Source organism: Arvicola amphibius, chromosome 7 (assembly GCF_903992535.2).
Source record: "Arvicola amphibius chromosome 7, mArvAmp1.2, whole genome shotgun sequence".
NCBI lineage: Eukaryota > Metazoa > Chordata > Mammalia > Rodentia > Cricetidae > Arvicola > Arvicola amphibius.
In genome coordinates, this window is record NC_052053.1 from 95,798,055 (window position 1) to 95,814,600 (window position 16,546).

A 16,546-nucleotide genomic window follows, 5' to 3' on the forward strand; every position below is an offset into this window, starting at 1 on the left:
TTTGACTCCGCTCACACGGGGAAGCTAACACATCAGACTCACAAAAGCAGAGAGAGAGTGACGGCTGCCGGGAATTGATGAGTGCAGGGGAGGGAGCCTGGGGAATGCTGGCCACAGGAGACACACTTCCTTTAGACGGACGGGAGGGATAAGTTCAGCATATCTAGAGTACACCGTGGCTGAATACAGTTCATCACAGTATCTGGTCATTGTGAAATTTTGATTCAAAGTTTTCTTAATAAAAAAAAAAAACCAGCATGTGGAATGATAGCCACATAGTTACTTGATTTAGACATTTCAGTGTCACACATGTTAAAACATGATTACACCATGCAAACAGATGACGTTTTACTTGTTAGTTATAAACAGTGAAAAACAAAACTGAAAATGGAACAGAAGAAATGCTTTGGCTATGCCAGGAACCTCAGCAGCCCATCCCCAGTGGAGCCCCAAAGGGTCCTGGGATCAGCTTCATTCTAAGATGCTCCATATTTATAGAAGTTGGGTGGCAGTAGCACAGACATGGAGAGAAACAATTAATAAATAGGACCTCCTGAAACTGAAAAGCTTCTGTAAAGCAAAGGACACGGTCAATAGCCTACAGAATGGGAAAAATTCTTCACCAACCCCACATCAAGCAGAAGTCTGATCTCCAAAATATACAAAGAACTCAAGAAATTGGTCGTTAAAAGAATAAATAATCCAATAAAAAATGGAGTACAGACCTAAATAGAGAATTCTCAATAGCGATCTAAAATGGCTGAAAGACACTTAAGGAAATGCTCAACATCCTTAGTCATCAGAGAAATGCAAATCAAAACAACTCTGAGATTTCATCTTATACCTGTAAGAATGGCCAAGATCAAAAACACTGATGACAACTTATTCCAGAGAGGATGTGGGGTAAAGGGAACACTCCTTCATTGCTGGTGGGAGTGCAAGCTGGTACAGCCTCTTTGGATATCAGTGTGGTGATTTCTCAGAAAATTAGGAAACAACCTTCCTCAAGACCCAGCAATACCATGCTTGGGTATATACCTGAAGAGTGCTCAATAGTATCACAAGGACATGTGTTCAACTATGTTCACAGCAGCATTGTTTGTTATAGCCAGAACCTGGAAACAACCTAAATGCCCCTCTACCGAGAATGGATAAGGAAAATGTGGTACATTTACACAACGGAGTACTACGCAGCAGAAAAAAAATAATGACATCTTGATATTTGCAGGCAAATGGATGGATCTAAAGAACATCATATTGAGTGGGTTACCAGAAAGACAAATATCATATGTACTCACTCATAAGTGGCTTTTAGACATAAAGCAAAGAAAACCAGCCTATAATTCACAACCCCAGAGACCCTAGATAACAATGAGAACCCTAAGAGAGACATACATGTATCTAATCTACATGGGAAGTAGAAAAAGACAAGATATTCTAAGTAAATTGGGAGCATGGGGACCATGGGAGAGGGTTGAAGGGAAGGGAGAGGAGCAGAAAAAAAAAATGTACAAATCAATAAAAATAAAAAATAAAAAGTTGGGTGGCATCCTCACCAATGGAAAGGGACAAGCAAAGAATGCAGGGGAATTAGTGTCTGCTTTGGTGACTGTGTTGTGTTTTCAATGAACAACCTTAATGTGAAATTTTTTTCGGAAACCCTTGCAGAAATATCCAGTCTTCCCCACCCCACCCCCATCACCAGTTTAAGTCCCTGGATGATAGGGACAGTGTGTCTTCATCTTTTAGAGAGGCATCCTGTCCGTCACAGGGTCAAACATTTAGTTGGGTTTACACCATGCTGTGGGTGATTTGGTTATAGCTTAAGCATGCTCCCCCAAGGCTCAGAACCCAGTTAGTGCCTGCAAGAAGGATGGGTTCTGTCTCCCTCTTTCTCACCCCCTCTCTCATCATGAGCTCTCTCCTCACACCTTGTGCTCCTTGATATATTGAGACACAGCAGGAAGGCCCTTACCAGAGCCCCAACAGATAGGGTTGCCTGATCTTAAAATTTTAGGCATCAAAACCGAATCGAATACATTTTTTTCTGCTCTGTGACACACGCATCCTTGAGTAGTTTGTTACAGAAACAGAAAACACGCTAATGCAGGGTTTCCTGGCTCACTAAAATGCTTGCTTTAGTTTAATGTTCAATGTTGCTTTAATTTATGACTGGCCTAAGCAGCTACTTACTTGCTCTGTCTGGGAGGAGAGGATCATATCCCCATGAAGGGCTGTGAACCTTTGAACCTCTTAGCACAAACACCCTTCTCTGCCCCAGAGCCTGGATCCAGGGTGTCAGTGGTCTTGGCTTTCATTTGATATCTCTAAATTGCTCTACCATTACAATCGTAGATGCAAATGTTAACTCTGAGTAAAGATGACTTACTGTCTTTTTTCTTTCTTTTTTTAAATCAAGTATCATCTCTGTCTGGCTAACAGAGCCGGTGGCTCCTGAGTCATCGGCAAAGGCCTGTCCCAAGATCTGGACCCTCTCCAAAGCTCTCAAACAATGCATCTCTGCTGCTGTTTCTGGCTTCTTCTGGGAATTTAAATGCTGAGGATATGCTTCGCAACCCTCTGCTCCCCGCAAGGTAGGAAGAGGCCTTTCTTTCTGGCCTCAGCCACAAACCAACCCAGATCTACTTAATTCCTATTACCTCAGTGCAGCCAGGAAAAACCTGGGTTCATTAACAAAACTGACCTTGTCACCTGAAACGGAGCAGGAAAAGAAAGGTGTTTAAACATTTAATCATGACTTCGTTCACCAGATATTTATTGAGCATCTAGTAGACGCCAGGCACTGAGTCTGATTGTGAGGTTATAGTCTGACGAAGACAAAGAGAACTTTGCTATGAGAGAGCTTAGCATCTATAGACAAGAGGACTCTCCACCAGGACCCACATAGCCATTAGAGCAAAGGGCTGCAAAGGTGTCCAAGTACAACCACTATGCTTGGGTGTGGCTGGGGCTGAGCGGATCTTCCTGGGTGGGGAATGGCAGGCCATCGACTGGAAAATGATTCCCCAAGGTAGGAGGGTCTGAGGAGATGCTGAGAAGGTGGGTCTTAGCTCTATAGGAGCCAAGGAGGAGGGGATAAAGCCGGTACGGAATGATCCCACAGAGCGGGCAGACAGTGGGCTATGGCTCACTCTCCAAAGGGTGGACACCACTGTTACCTTCCCTAAGTGTCCCACTCCAAAGTCACACACCCAGGCAAGGGCAGTGTGAGGGAAAGTAGGATATGTGAGCACAGATTGCTGGAGGGTAGCTGCCATGGGCTTGTTCCCTCTTATACCTTTTTACTAGCATTATGAAGCCTCAAATCACCCTACATGGGTACATGGGTGTGTGTGGGGAGAGAGAGAGAGAGAGAGAGAGAGAGAGAGAGAGAGAGAGAGAGAGAGAGAGAGAGAGAGAAGTAGTCCTAGCACCCTAGCATTCAGGTCTGACAAAACCAGGCTTTTGACACTCTGCAGGTCTCCCAGACCCCCTTTGGGGGTCATAGTGCCAGTTTCCTTCTGGCCTAAGCCTGGCTTTCTCACAGCCTAGGGATTCGGTGACTCCCTTGTCCTGTTCCTCCTCCCCCAAACAAAGAAATGTTGCCTTTGATGTCAGGAAAATGTGTTCCTTCCAGCTTTGTCTAGGAAACACAAAGACAGTAAACAGGGGGTGGGTGAACCCAGAACTGAGATTTTTCTGGGAATAAGAATTAAGATCAGACTCAGGGTCTCTGGCCATTTCCCAAATGCAATGAGTTTATCACCGCCAGGGACAGCAAGTGGACAAAGCTCTTGGCAGTGACCTCTGCTGATTTATGAAGGGTTCTGGTGTGTTTTCCCCGTTCTGCCGACAACTGGTCCTAAGGGAAATGTATATCTACCTCCGCAACGTGCGAGAGAGCCATTGGCGACTCAGCCAGATCCTGGGTGCGGAAACGGGCTGGAGAGAAAAAAATCTGCTCCTTTCTTCTTTGCCTCTTCTTGCCTTCTGTCTGGCCCTCACCTCCCTCGGTCTGCTAGGGAGATGAGGATTGACTCCATGGCCATGCCTTCCCCCGGGGTCACTCTGAAGGGAGGACAAAAATGGCTCTGTCTGTCTTAAGAAACCAGTACTTTAGGACCTGAACGGCACGGGTGTGTTAGCCACACACTTCCCAGTGCTGGGAAGGACTTATATCCTTTGATGAACCGCATCCCCTTCATTTTCCCTCCCTGGGCACGGCTCATCTGTAGATGGGCCCTCTGCTTGCCAGGAGGCTGGCTGAGGTCACTAAAAGTCTAGGAAAGATGTAGGCGCCGGGGTGAGCAAGCAAACCACGCTGTCTCCAGACCACACCTGCTCCAAATCAATATTTTGCTGTGCTGGCCTTCATTTGGAAATGTCCTTTCTTTTTAGACAAAACACTGAACCTCTGGTGAGACGGGTGTGTGTGTGTGTGTGGCAGGGGAGGGCGGTATTCACATGAATGTCCGAGGCCCTGGGCTGCAAGCATGTGGGAGCAGCTGACCCTCTTAAGAATATCGGTATGTGTCTTCCTGGGCTGTGGGCTCCTAAGGCGGCACCGACCTCATCTTCCAGCTTTAGAACACCTTCCTGAAGCAGGAGCCACTCAGTGCAGACGTGCATAGCGGCCAAGAGCCCTCGTGATTTTTCGAGTGTCATATTTTCTTTCTGCAGGTGTCTGTGCCTCATTGTGGCCCTCCATTCCTAAGTTTCCTGGTGTAATAGCCATGCTTGGGGAGCTGTCATGTCCCTTCAAGGAAAACGAGGGGCAGAATGTGATGTGGAGGGGGGGAGCCAAAGAAGAAGAAACTGGGCCCCGAGCCAGAGGCTTGGATTCAAGTCCCCACTTGGCCCATTTCTAGTCCTGCCAATCACACTTTCAGAGCAGAAATAGAAGGAAAAGCACTACAAAATGATTATACATGTCAAGTAATAATGATAACCGTGTGTTATGATTGTGTGTGTGAGAGGCAGTGTGGATGAGACAGAAGGGGGAAGATTACAGAGAGAAGAAACGGTTTGGAGCAAAGAGGACCGGTGAACGGAGTATAACTGCACTTTGTGCTGCCAATCTGAAATAGTAGTGAAATAGCCCCATTTTACAGACAAGGCTACTGAAATTACACCAGGCAGGATGTCTCGTTCACTGTTGGCAGAGAGCATCTGAACCCAGAGGCCACGTTCCTCCCAACCCTGGCATGCTTGTTTTCAAGGCTTTTTCCTCTTCATAGGTTATAGGTTCCTAAAGGGAACCAGTGTCTCTTGGCTGGGATACAGTGCGCCCTTCCGCTTGTAGGTGCAGCGGTGGCAGAGCTTCCTCCCCAAGTCTTAAGTCTGGGTCAGTCTAATGCTAGGCATTGCCTCTTCTCACCATTCCCTGTTGAGAGCCATCCACCACCACCACTGTTAGCAATGGAAATGGCACAGACCCAGGCTCTGGTGTCTCAGAGAAGCGCAGATCCCAAGCAACTTGCCTTGGACACGTACATTCTGGGTCTTTGAGCCTCATCTTTCTAGAGACTCTTAGCTGTCTTTAACCAAAGATCTTTAAGTCTCGGGCATGGTCAGCTGAATCCTAAGGAAAATTAAATTCTTTCAAGACGGGTTTTACAGGACAGGCCACATGGAGGTATATCATCACAGCTCAGTGTCTACTCAGCGAGCAAAGAGAACAGGAGCCACGGCGACATGGGTCGCAATGAGCGAAGACTAATCAGGCCAGCTCTGTGTTTGTTTGGCTGTTTCTTGAAGCACTGGGGACTGAACCCTGGCCCTCCCACATACTTTCCAGGCACATTCTCTACCCGTAAGCTACATTCATAGGCCCAGGGATGCCTCTCTGGATGACTGTTTTAGGGATCTTAAACAAGAAGCCTCCATTTGGATTTCTTGGGCTTTCTAAGAAGACAGGGTGGGGGGAGGGAGACAGCAGTAGGTGGGGGTTGTTTCCACATAGGGGATCATTTGAAAGTCATATATGAATGTGACAAAAATGATCCCTTGCATTTATCCTGCATGGTATCTCACAGATACAACTTAACTGGCCCAAGGCACAGGATTTTAATGCTGTTCTATCTCTACTCTGCGATAAGAGCAACAAAGACAGCTTCAAATATCCCCTCCCACCTCCCACATATTGACATGGAAGCCTGTTTTTCCTTCCCTCTTAAAGGGTTTGGTACTAAAACTCTATGCTCAGAATTAGCAACACAGAAACTCCGGAGTTTAATTCTCTGATCCCTTCTCTCCAGGAACTCCTGGTAATAAACAGAATCGGCCCACAAACGACTGGTTTGTTCTTTGCAGACTCATCCCTCCCTCTGCCGCTTGTCACCCTAAAATAACACCACCCACAGAATCCAGTGAGTAACCTCTGAAGCAAGCTGTGATGGGATTCCCTAGTGATTGCACACGGTGGACCGGGATGTGTTCTCTAACAGAGCATGTGCACCAGAAAACAGGCCCACAACACCACCACAACAAGGATGGACAGCTTTCCCCAGGCTCAGAGGACTGCTTAGGGCAAATATGAAACCTTACTCCCCTATTACACTTTGGCTTTCAAACAAAGCAAAGGCTAGACACCTTGCATTCCTCCACCAGACTGATCTTCAACATCTAAGATCACATACTCACAGACACTTTCGGCAAGAGGCTTCCTGTCTGCTTATAATGGGGGTGGGGTTGATGGTGTCTGTTTATCACCCAGACCTCATCCTGGTCTTGAAGTCTTCGGCTAGTCCATGAATGAATGTGGATTTCAGAGAGTTCTGGTCACGCAGATTGAGGGCTGTTTCCAGGAAGGGACCTGCCTATACAGCTGCAGATTTCTAGCGCCTCGAACATCTGGCACATAGTGAATATTCCAAAGTTTTGCTGAATGTAAAATTAGACACGTAATTTAGCTGGTCCTTATTGATCACTATGGTTGTGACTCAGGGCTCTTTGAAGCTGAAAGAGAAGTGACAAATTGCCCCCCTCCCCTTTACCATGGTAGACACAACAGAGTTCATGACTCAAGGACATTGGTTGGTTTGTCTGCTCGTTTGTGGGGGCAGGGTCTTGCCATGGATCCCTGGCTGCTCTGGAACTTGCTATGTTTATTGGAGTCAGACTTGAAGTGGTTTCCTTGCCTCTGATGACAGGCAGGAGCCACTATGCCCAGCAAGACATCCGCTTCTGGAATATTTGAACCCCCACACAGAGTGCAGTTAGGCACTTACAAAAGGCAAAGAAAACAGATTCCTGCTTCCATCAAAGGTCCAGACACTCCAGGTGCAGGGTGTGGATAGGAGTCTGAGAACTAACATAGGTCAGGGAGGCAGTGGAGCCGCAACAGTTAAGAAGGCAAGGTGGGGATGTACACGCCATAAAGCCACTGAGGGAGGTTACTCTGCTCGATTCAACTGCCAGTCCGTTTGAAGGACAGGTTTCCAATCCAACCCGATCTCAGTGACCTGTTTGCTCTGTTTGTAAAGAATGATGGGAGGAGAGGTAAGCTCTGTCTTACGGTGACAAGCCACTCAGACCTCCTGTTTCCTGTGTGATTTCATCACAGAGGTCACCCCACACAGGTCAAGGTTTTCCAACTCAAATGGATGGTCACAAAATCAATAGATGGAGAATAGACAAATGATCGAATGACCTAGAAACACAGTCCTTAGACCATCCTTGGTTTCTCTGAGGCTTTAAAAACAAGCTACACAGCCATCAGGCTGGTCACTGGACCCCTAATGCCTTTCAGAGCCCACAGGGGCTCACAAGACAAATGCTCTCTGGGGACGTTTGTTAGGGGCCTATACTTCCCCTGGCTTCTTGTCCCCTAAACCTGCTAGAGAGGCATTTAGGTTGATAGCAATCCTGAAGCTTCAGATCTCAGTCCGACCCCAGCTTGTGGATTGCAACCATCTGATTTACCCTCTCCAGTGCTTTCTGGGATGAGTGCTCTAGGGTGAGCATGTTTAAGTACTGTCCCGGGACACTCAAGGACCTCCACAGTTTGGTTTCTTTGTTTTATTAAAACAGAGGGTCATTATATAGCCCAGGCTAGGCTAGAACTCACTATGTAGCCCAGGCTGGCTTTGAACTCATTGCAGTCTTTGTGCCTCAAACTCCCAAGTGCTGGGGCATGAGCTACCACTATGTCCAGCCTGTATGTGCAAGAACAGTCTTATTGATAGAATTACTTTGCTTTATTTTGAGACAGTGTTTTATGATGGAGCCTGTCTCCCTTTCCTCCCAGATCTCTGTGTAGCCTAAACTGGGTTTGAATTCACAGAGAACCACCTGTCTCTACCACTTAGCAGACGGGTAAACCGAACGAGGAGAGAAGCATTGGGATTAAAGGAATGTGCCGCCATGCCAGTTCTGGTGGTGCAGGCTGGTAGGATTTGCTAAAGAAGACAGAGGCAGGTGGATCTGGAATTCGAGGTCAGTCTGAACTACACATTTTAAACCGGGAGGTGGTGGCGCACGCCTTTAATCCCAGCACTCGGGAAGCAGAGGCAGGTGGATCTCTGAGTTCGAGGCCAGCCTGGTCTACAAGAGCTAGTTCCAGGACAGGTACCAAAACTACAGAGAAACCTTGTCTCAAAAAAAAAAAAAAAAAAACCAAAAATAAAATAAAATAAAAAATAATGTGCCGCTGTGCTTTTCATCTCAGCTTGGATTTATAAGGAAGTACTAAAGCCACTATCATTTGTGAGGTCACACTTACAAATCTATAGCATTTACAATCTTCTCAAAGAATTTTCAGAACTTTTAGTTCCTCTGATTTTTCTAAACTCCTATGTAGTAGATTCTGGAAAGACCTCAGGGGAATAAGGAACAGGGTAAGTTCACTGATACCCTATAGGTAAAAGCAGAAAAATCCAGCCCTTAAAAAACGATCCATGGCCCATTGACGCCCCCCTCCCCCGCCAAGTCTACGAAATCTGAACAACATGGAAAATGGCTGAGGGCTATAGCTGCAGCCCATGGGTCATGACAGAAGGTTTGGTCTCAGCCCGAATTGTCAAAAGAACCAAATGGACCAGCAAATGCTGGGCTTGCACTGGTAGAGTGTATCTTGTGAAATGATCCCCGGAAGCAAGCATAGGCAATAAACCTTACTCTACTGCACATGGCCAAATGAAAACCAGAGAGGCCGCAGCCACACGTGTCTCTCTTCGCTCTGCCTGCTCGCTGGTCACCAGCACTGGGCACTTGCTTTCGTTTTCATAGGTCACTCACTGTCTTAGGACTAACTGTGGTAGCCCGACAGAGTTCCGATCTCAAACAGAGTGGCTCTAAGGGTGCAGGGGTCATTATCATCCCCACTTAGCAGATGGGTAAACCGAGCAAGGAGAGAAGCGTAAAGGCCTCAAATACACAAGCCTACAAAACACATAGGGTAGACACAGGATCGGGCCTGCGCCCTGGCCTCTGGAGACTCAGGTTTCTCCCACTCTCAGGGGACCAGACAAATCCTCAGCACTAATATGCCAAGCCAGGAAGGGCTCAGCGGCAGAGTCCTTATCACAGACTGGGAGAGCTCGCTCATAGTCTTTGTGAGTCATAGGTTGTTATGGGGTTTTACGTCCTTTCTGTCTCTGGAAGCTTCGAAACGGTAACACTCTGCTTGGTGCAGCTGACTGGGCTGGCTAGGAAGGGGAAGCTGTGGCTGTCACCGTGTGGGCTTGGCCTGTTTATGAGCACACTACGCTGACAGAGAAATGTCCTCAGAGATTAATCACAGTGTCGCTGCGGTCAAACCAGGATGGAGTCCTTCTAACTTACCAGAGAAGCTGCAGCGTCACGGTCCCTGACCCTCTGTCTTTCTGCTTCATTGAAGCTTTTCGACTTTCATGCTGAACTGCTTGGTTCAAACTAACAGCCTGTGGCTCCAATCTGGCTCTCGGGTCAGGGAATCTTTTTCTAATAGTTAAAACAATTATGTTTCTGTGTGTGTGTGCAAAAAATGATGACTTGAATTCCATTGTTAACAGACACTTTGGGGGACACAGCCACACACATCTCTCTCTGTATCTCTGTCTCTGCCTCCCCCCCTGTGTTTCCCATTGTGATATCATAGCTATTTTTGATTGACAAGACATATACCATGTGTCCCATAAACCTAAAGATTATACTATCTAGTCATTCCCATGACAAATTTAGTTTTTTAAAACTGCTCTCTCATTTAATGTAAAAGACAGAGTTACCCGATTTTCATAATCACCCTGCTATGGACTAAGTTTATATTCCTCCAAAATGCATGCCCTTGCACACGATGGTGCTGGATGAAGGTTAGGTCTTTGGGACACAATGATATTTGGATAAGGTCATGGCAGTGGAGCCCCTTGCTGGGGTTGGGGTTCTTAGGAAGCAAAGAGACCAAAGAACTTTCTCTGCTTGCACACTGACCCAGCATGAAGGCAGCTGTCCAGGAGCTGGGACAAGGTCAACACCAAGAAACTCGCAAGCATTTCAATCCCTGAGTTAGCTCAGGACCAAGATGAGCAAAAGTTCCTGTAAGTCACGCAGTCTGACACTGGGTCCCGGAGGCCTGAGCAGACCCAACAGGTGTCTCCTTCACCATGGTGGATGGCTCTGAGGGATAATTTGATTTATAGTTTTCCAACTTCAAAGTTGGGTAAGAGCTACATGGATCTCATATAAACTATATGCTGAGCTTTGATCTTCTCCCGGGCTGGCTATGTGGCAAGTAGCCCCTCCTAATGCTGTGGAGCAGTGGCACAAACTATAATATAGCTCAGCCACAGGAGCCCAAGAGAGAAAAACCGAATGTACATGTTCCCCAGTGTTCTCCGTGCCTCCACGGTGCTCAACAGGACACTGGGTCAGTGAATGTATTAAATGAATCTTTTGAAATGATATTTTCAGCTTAACCATGAATGAACTGAAGTGTAACACATAGTAAGTCAAGGAACATCTGGCTTCTGAGAGAAGGGTTATCTCTCTGTGCTTACATATGAAAATATCTGAAATTTTGACAAATGTGTTCAGCATAAAAGACCAAAAACACATTAATGACGTTAGGAAAATAAAGCAGTAAACGCGTTCCCTTCGTTTCTGTTGGCCAGTCACTGTGGTCACCTGCCTCTTTCTATTTTGCCACCTCTCACCCGAGGTAGAAGTTCTGCTGTATCTCTGTTCTGTGGAAGAGGGAAGGAAGACTTAGGGGATTTAGGTGTCTTAGTTACTGTTTCTATTGCTGTGGTAAAACACTGTGACTGAAATAACTTAGGCAGGAAAGGGTTTCCTTCACCTTACAACTCCCAGGTCACACCCCATCACTGAAGGGAGCCAGGGCAGGAACTCAAGGCAGGAACCTGTAGGTGGGAAATGAAGCCCACACAATGGAGCTGTGTGGCATACTGGTCAACTTCCTCATGTACCCCAGGATCATCTGCCTCTGATGATCCCACCCACAAGGGGCTAGGTCCTCCCACATCAATCATGGTTTAAAAAAATGCTCCACAGGTCTGTCTGGTAGGGTGTTTTCTCGCTTGTGGTTCCCTCTTCCCAATGATTCTAGCTTGTGTCAAGTTGGCATAAAACTAACTAGAGCATTAGGTGGCATTCCCAAAGTCAGGCTGCTAGGGAGACCGTATATTTGTATGTGGAAACACACTTAGGGAGCAACAGGGAAGAGGCTAGGAATGAGGACTGGCATAGAAAGGGAGCTCTATTTAAATTTATACAAGTTAGGTCTTCCTGTCTAGTCTACTTCACAGGCTTGCCTTGGACATAACACATTTGAAAAACCACATAGAACTGTACTAGTGAAGACTGGGTATTCAATATCTTACCAAGGCACAATGTATTTATTATTTTTCAAGTTCTCTCATCAAATCTCCTTTGAATAAAAAAGAGCCCAAGCATCCAGGGGGAGAAGACTGGTTGAGCAAACAAACTACAGCACTTCCATACCAAGGAACACTATGCAGCAGTAAAGAGCCAGGCAGTGATCGTGTTGTCTGGCCCTCAGACTGCTCTGTGGAAATGTAGCAGGAAGCAGATGAGCAATTATGTCATCTGTGGGTCCTTGAGGGCCAGACACTGAGCAGAGCAGAGGAGGGAGGGAAGGAGGTAAGCAGGGAGAGACTGAGGAGAAGCCCTCTGCAATTCTAAATCCCAATGAAAATGTCAGCATGAATTCATAATCTCTCTTTCTACACACACACACACACACACAGAGGTGATGGGGGCTGGTCTCAAACTCTGACCTAGCTCCCTGTCTCAGTCTCCCAATCGCCGGATGTGCACTCCTGCCCAGCTGAATGTATCCTTATTGCAGATTACAATGTATTTCTTAGCTCTGTCCACTAAAAATACCAAGACCAACAACTTAGCACCCATGAGCACTAAGTGTCCACAATGTGGCCCCTAGAAACCATTTGCCACTAAGAAGAAATGGGGGTCCTTAGAGACATGACTTTCTCCAGGTCTAGGACCGCGCAGAACCATGGAGGCATCATGCTATTTGGATGACATTAAAGATTAATGGGGTCACATCAGAAGGAATCAACTGGCTAGAGATTCTAAACCCCAGCAATAAAAAATTCAGTAAAAATAGATCATAAAACATATCAAAAGTGTTCAAATTCATGAGTTTAAAAGACGTTGAAAACAAGCAAACAAACTCCAGTCAGCCACCAAATGAAGATGATACCAAGCCGCTCGTTTTGTTTGAAACTAGCAACGAAGAGAAAGAATCAAATATTCCGCTCTTCTTACATGAACGGTGATACTAACTAGTTAATTAACTAGGAACTGAGAGGACTGCCTCCTTTTGGAAGCTGTGCAGCTCATCAACAAAAAGAGAAAGATAATGAGAACATCACCATTTCATAACCCTAATTAACTTCAGCAACAAACACCCAAAGTGGCTGAAATCACATCTACACATACACAAAGTGGCTAAAAATCACACACACACACACACACACACACACACACACACACGACAGGAGACATTATTTATTGCATTTTTTCCTGACAAGACAGCACAATAAACTCCACAAAAGTCAAAGCTAAATCCAGTTAAATATAAAAATCAAACACCCAATTGACAGGAAATATTGGGTGACAGAGGAATGCGTGTAGCACTCAGGGCTGTCACCAGAAAGATCCAGGTGGGAACCCTTCATAGGATGAAACATCTAACTTTGTCCAATATGCACAGGGATGGGGGGAGGGGGTAGAAAAAGATGAAATATAATAAAAGAACACCCTCGTTGGTCTACAGTACTGTGCAGCCCTTGTGCACAATCTGATTTTTAAATGGTGTTTTAGAAATCATTTATGGGACTATTAAAAGTTCATACACTTGTCTGCTGTGGGATAATGTTCTTGTCCACTGTAAAGACTTGTCACTTGTATTGGTTTAATAGAATGCTGATTGGCCAGTAGCCAGGCAGGAGGTATAGGCAGGGCAACCAGACTAGGAGAATTCTGGGAATGGGAAAGGCAGGAGATACAGTTGCCAGCCAGACGCAGAGGAAGCAGGATGAGAATGTCTTACTGAGAAAAGGTACCAAGTCATGTGGCTAAACAAAGATAAGAATTATGGGTTGATTTAAGTTGTAAGAGCTGGTTAATAAGTCTGAGATAATCGGCCAAACAGTTTATAATTAATATAAGTCTTTGCATGTTTCTTTGGGACTGAATGACTGTGGGACTAGGCAGGAGAGAAACTTCAGTCAACACTTGCCTGCTGGCATTAAGGAGTTATTGACATTTTATTAAATTGTGGTAATGGTAGTGTGGTAACATTAAGGGAAAAAAGGACATTTCCCCCTCCAAGCAGCCGGTTAACATGCAGGTGGGGACACAGCTCAAAGGAGGTCACGCACTGATGACCAATGAGAGGTCACGCGCTGATGACCAATGAGAGGTCACAAGCTGATGACCAATGAGAGATCACGCGCTGATGACCAATGAGAGGTCATGCGCTGATGACCAATGAGAGGTCACGCACTGATGACCAATGAGGTTGGATGAAGGCTCATCAATGTTTGTGTTTCTACTCATTGCCAACTTTGTGTTCAAGACTTCCCATGAGAAAACGCTAAAGAAAACCCTTCCTGCGTGGTGCATGGAGTGACACCCAGACTGGGAGAATCATGGCTTGACATCAGCATATCTTTCGGAAGTTTTGTAACCTTATAACCTCACCATGGCTTCCGTGTTTCAGGCCATGTGCACAGGGCGTTCCCAGAGAACTTCTCCATCCCCCTCCTTTCTGAGTCACATCAGTATTGTCCCTGAGAGCATACACATATACCAAACTGTGCGCAGGGAGGGAGGGGGAAGAGCCCTCATGATTTAGGGATTTGACTCCAAAGCTACAAAGAGCTCAAGGGCCTTGTGATGTCACAGGGAGGAGACTGAGTGCTTTGGAAGCAAATCTGCCCAGAAAAGGCATTCTGTGGATTCAGGATGGAGGAAAGAAAGGGTATGTGACAGCTGTTTTCAGCCTGAGCTCTCGAGCAATTGTGACAAGGGACACTGGACATAGTCTTGTGCTACTGTTTGCATTGGTGTAACTGCATAGACTCTCCTAAATGAGTTGGGATGTCATTGGCAGGGCAAGCCTCTCACATTCTTTGCCTATAGCATCAGTGACCATCCTAACTGAGCCCTGAAGAGTTGAGTCCTTCCTGTGGTCATCATTTGACCCCAGAGCCTACTCCTTTGGGGTCTTCTCACACTGCTAAAAATGGCCTATTTATTTGTCTGTCTCTTACCTGGCCCTGGGCCTTGCTGAGGACAAGTGGCTTTCATCTGTTCTTTGTGGTGTCTCCCACCATTATCCAGGGCCTGAAATATGGAGCTGCTCGGAATCTACTAACTGGATGGGGTGGTCACCATGGAAGCAGTGCAATAGTGGGCATGACAGCTGGACAGGGGTGGGCTTGACTCTTGATCCAGCCAGCTCACAATTCCTACTGATGATGTTGCATTGTTTTGAATCTACTCCTGACTTTGTATAAGAGTTTAGATTTTGTACAATATTTTTTCTCAATGGAAAAGATAAAGCAAATAAAAATGGTTCTACAACACATAGTGGTTTGACTTACAATACCTTGACTTTACATTGCATAAGCAATGGGTACTCGGTAGAAGCTCTACTTCAGATATGGATCTTTCTCTGACTAATGCTGTTTGGTGTCATCCTCTTTCTAGATGCTGGGAAGTGAGTAAGCTGAAGCTCCCAGTCAGTCTGTGCTCCTGAGGGAAAGAGTTGGTCCCTCACAGGCTTCCGTATGGTAAACTGTGAGGCCTATTGAGTGTATTTTAAAAGGCTGTTTCAACTCATAACAGGATGCAGTCCTAGCTAGCATTCTAAATTGAAGAATGGCAATGTTCTGTTACAATTTCCTCATGTACTTTTCTGGAACAGCCTTGACCTATGGACTTATTAATAGTAAAAGCTGATATTCTAACTAGTCATAAAACCTCTGACTTGTATCAAAGGGTCGGGCTGTGAAGTGGTTAAGGAACTCCTTATGACAGACATGATGATTTGGGTCACTGAGCAAACCTGGGCATCTTCAAATGTGTATCTTCCTCCGTCTTTGACATTCTGGCTGGTTCTCTCATAGCTGTGAGAATCCAGGTTGATGGCACTCGGGGCACCTGGAGCTAGAAACTCTTGCCAGATTTCTTCCACCCTCTTGGCCACGTCCTGTAAAGGCTGCTTTTTGAGGTCTTGGACAGCCAGCCAGAACCTGGAGTGAAATCAGAAACACGGTCAGTTCTATTCGGGCTCCACTAGAGATGGCCCCAGAGCTCACGGGCATCCCCATGCCTGCTTTGATGGGGACTGCTCAAAGTGCAGGACGTATTGTTGAGTGCAGAATAAAGACACACGTGAGAAGATGAGCTTCCAGAGACCACAAGAAGTTCTTTTCCCTCTGCCTAGAGAGTTTTCAACCCAGCACAACAGCCACTCAGGCTAGGGTATTCCTGTTTGGTGTGGAAGGGCTGTCTTGTAGAATGCTAAGCAGCCGCTTACCCCCAGTTCACTAGATGTCACCAGCATCCCTTAAGCTGCAGCAACTAACTAGCAAGTATCTCCAGATGTTACCAAATGTTCCTGAGAAGTACAAATTCTGCCAGGTTGAAAATCAACTGCTTTCCATTCAGGTTTCTATATAATGTGTATTCCTTGTCAAATCTGGCTGGGGTCATTCGGGGGCATCAAAATAAGGAAAAGAAGCTTGGAGAGGTGGCTCAGCAGTTAAAAGCACTCACTGCTCTTACAGAGGGCCTGGGTTCGGCTCCCAGCATCCACAGTGGGCATCTCACAACTGCCTGTCACTCTAGTTCTAGGGATCCAGTTCCTCTTCTGACCTCCACAGGAATGTGTGATGCACATACAGATGAATAACTTTAATAAAATAAAATTTAATAAGGGGCATGTCACAAAAGTAGGCAGAACCTTGGAATTATAAAAGAGATTTGGTCTGGAACGAATCAACCATTCATGTTAGAGAGGAACAAATAGGGCCATTCACATTAGTACTGAACACGG

At 46.0% G+C, this 16,546-nt stretch overlaps 1 protein-coding gene across 3 annotated transcripts in view; it reads right to left on the reverse strand.

Moving 5' to 3' along the window:
* The window catches only part of Rgs6 (regulator of G protein signaling 6), a 606,319-nt gene that overhangs the window by 27,699 nt on the left and 562,074 nt on the right, over positions 1-16,546 (reverse strand). For all 3 annotated transcript variants that reach the window (XM_038336295.1, XM_038336294.1, XM_038336293.1), the window contains exon 15: positions 15,554-15,740. In XM_038336295.1, the coding sequence (XP_038192223.1) occupies positions 15,554-15,740 (187 nt within the window). The remainder of the gene's footprint in view (positions 1-15,553; positions 15,741-16,546) is intronic.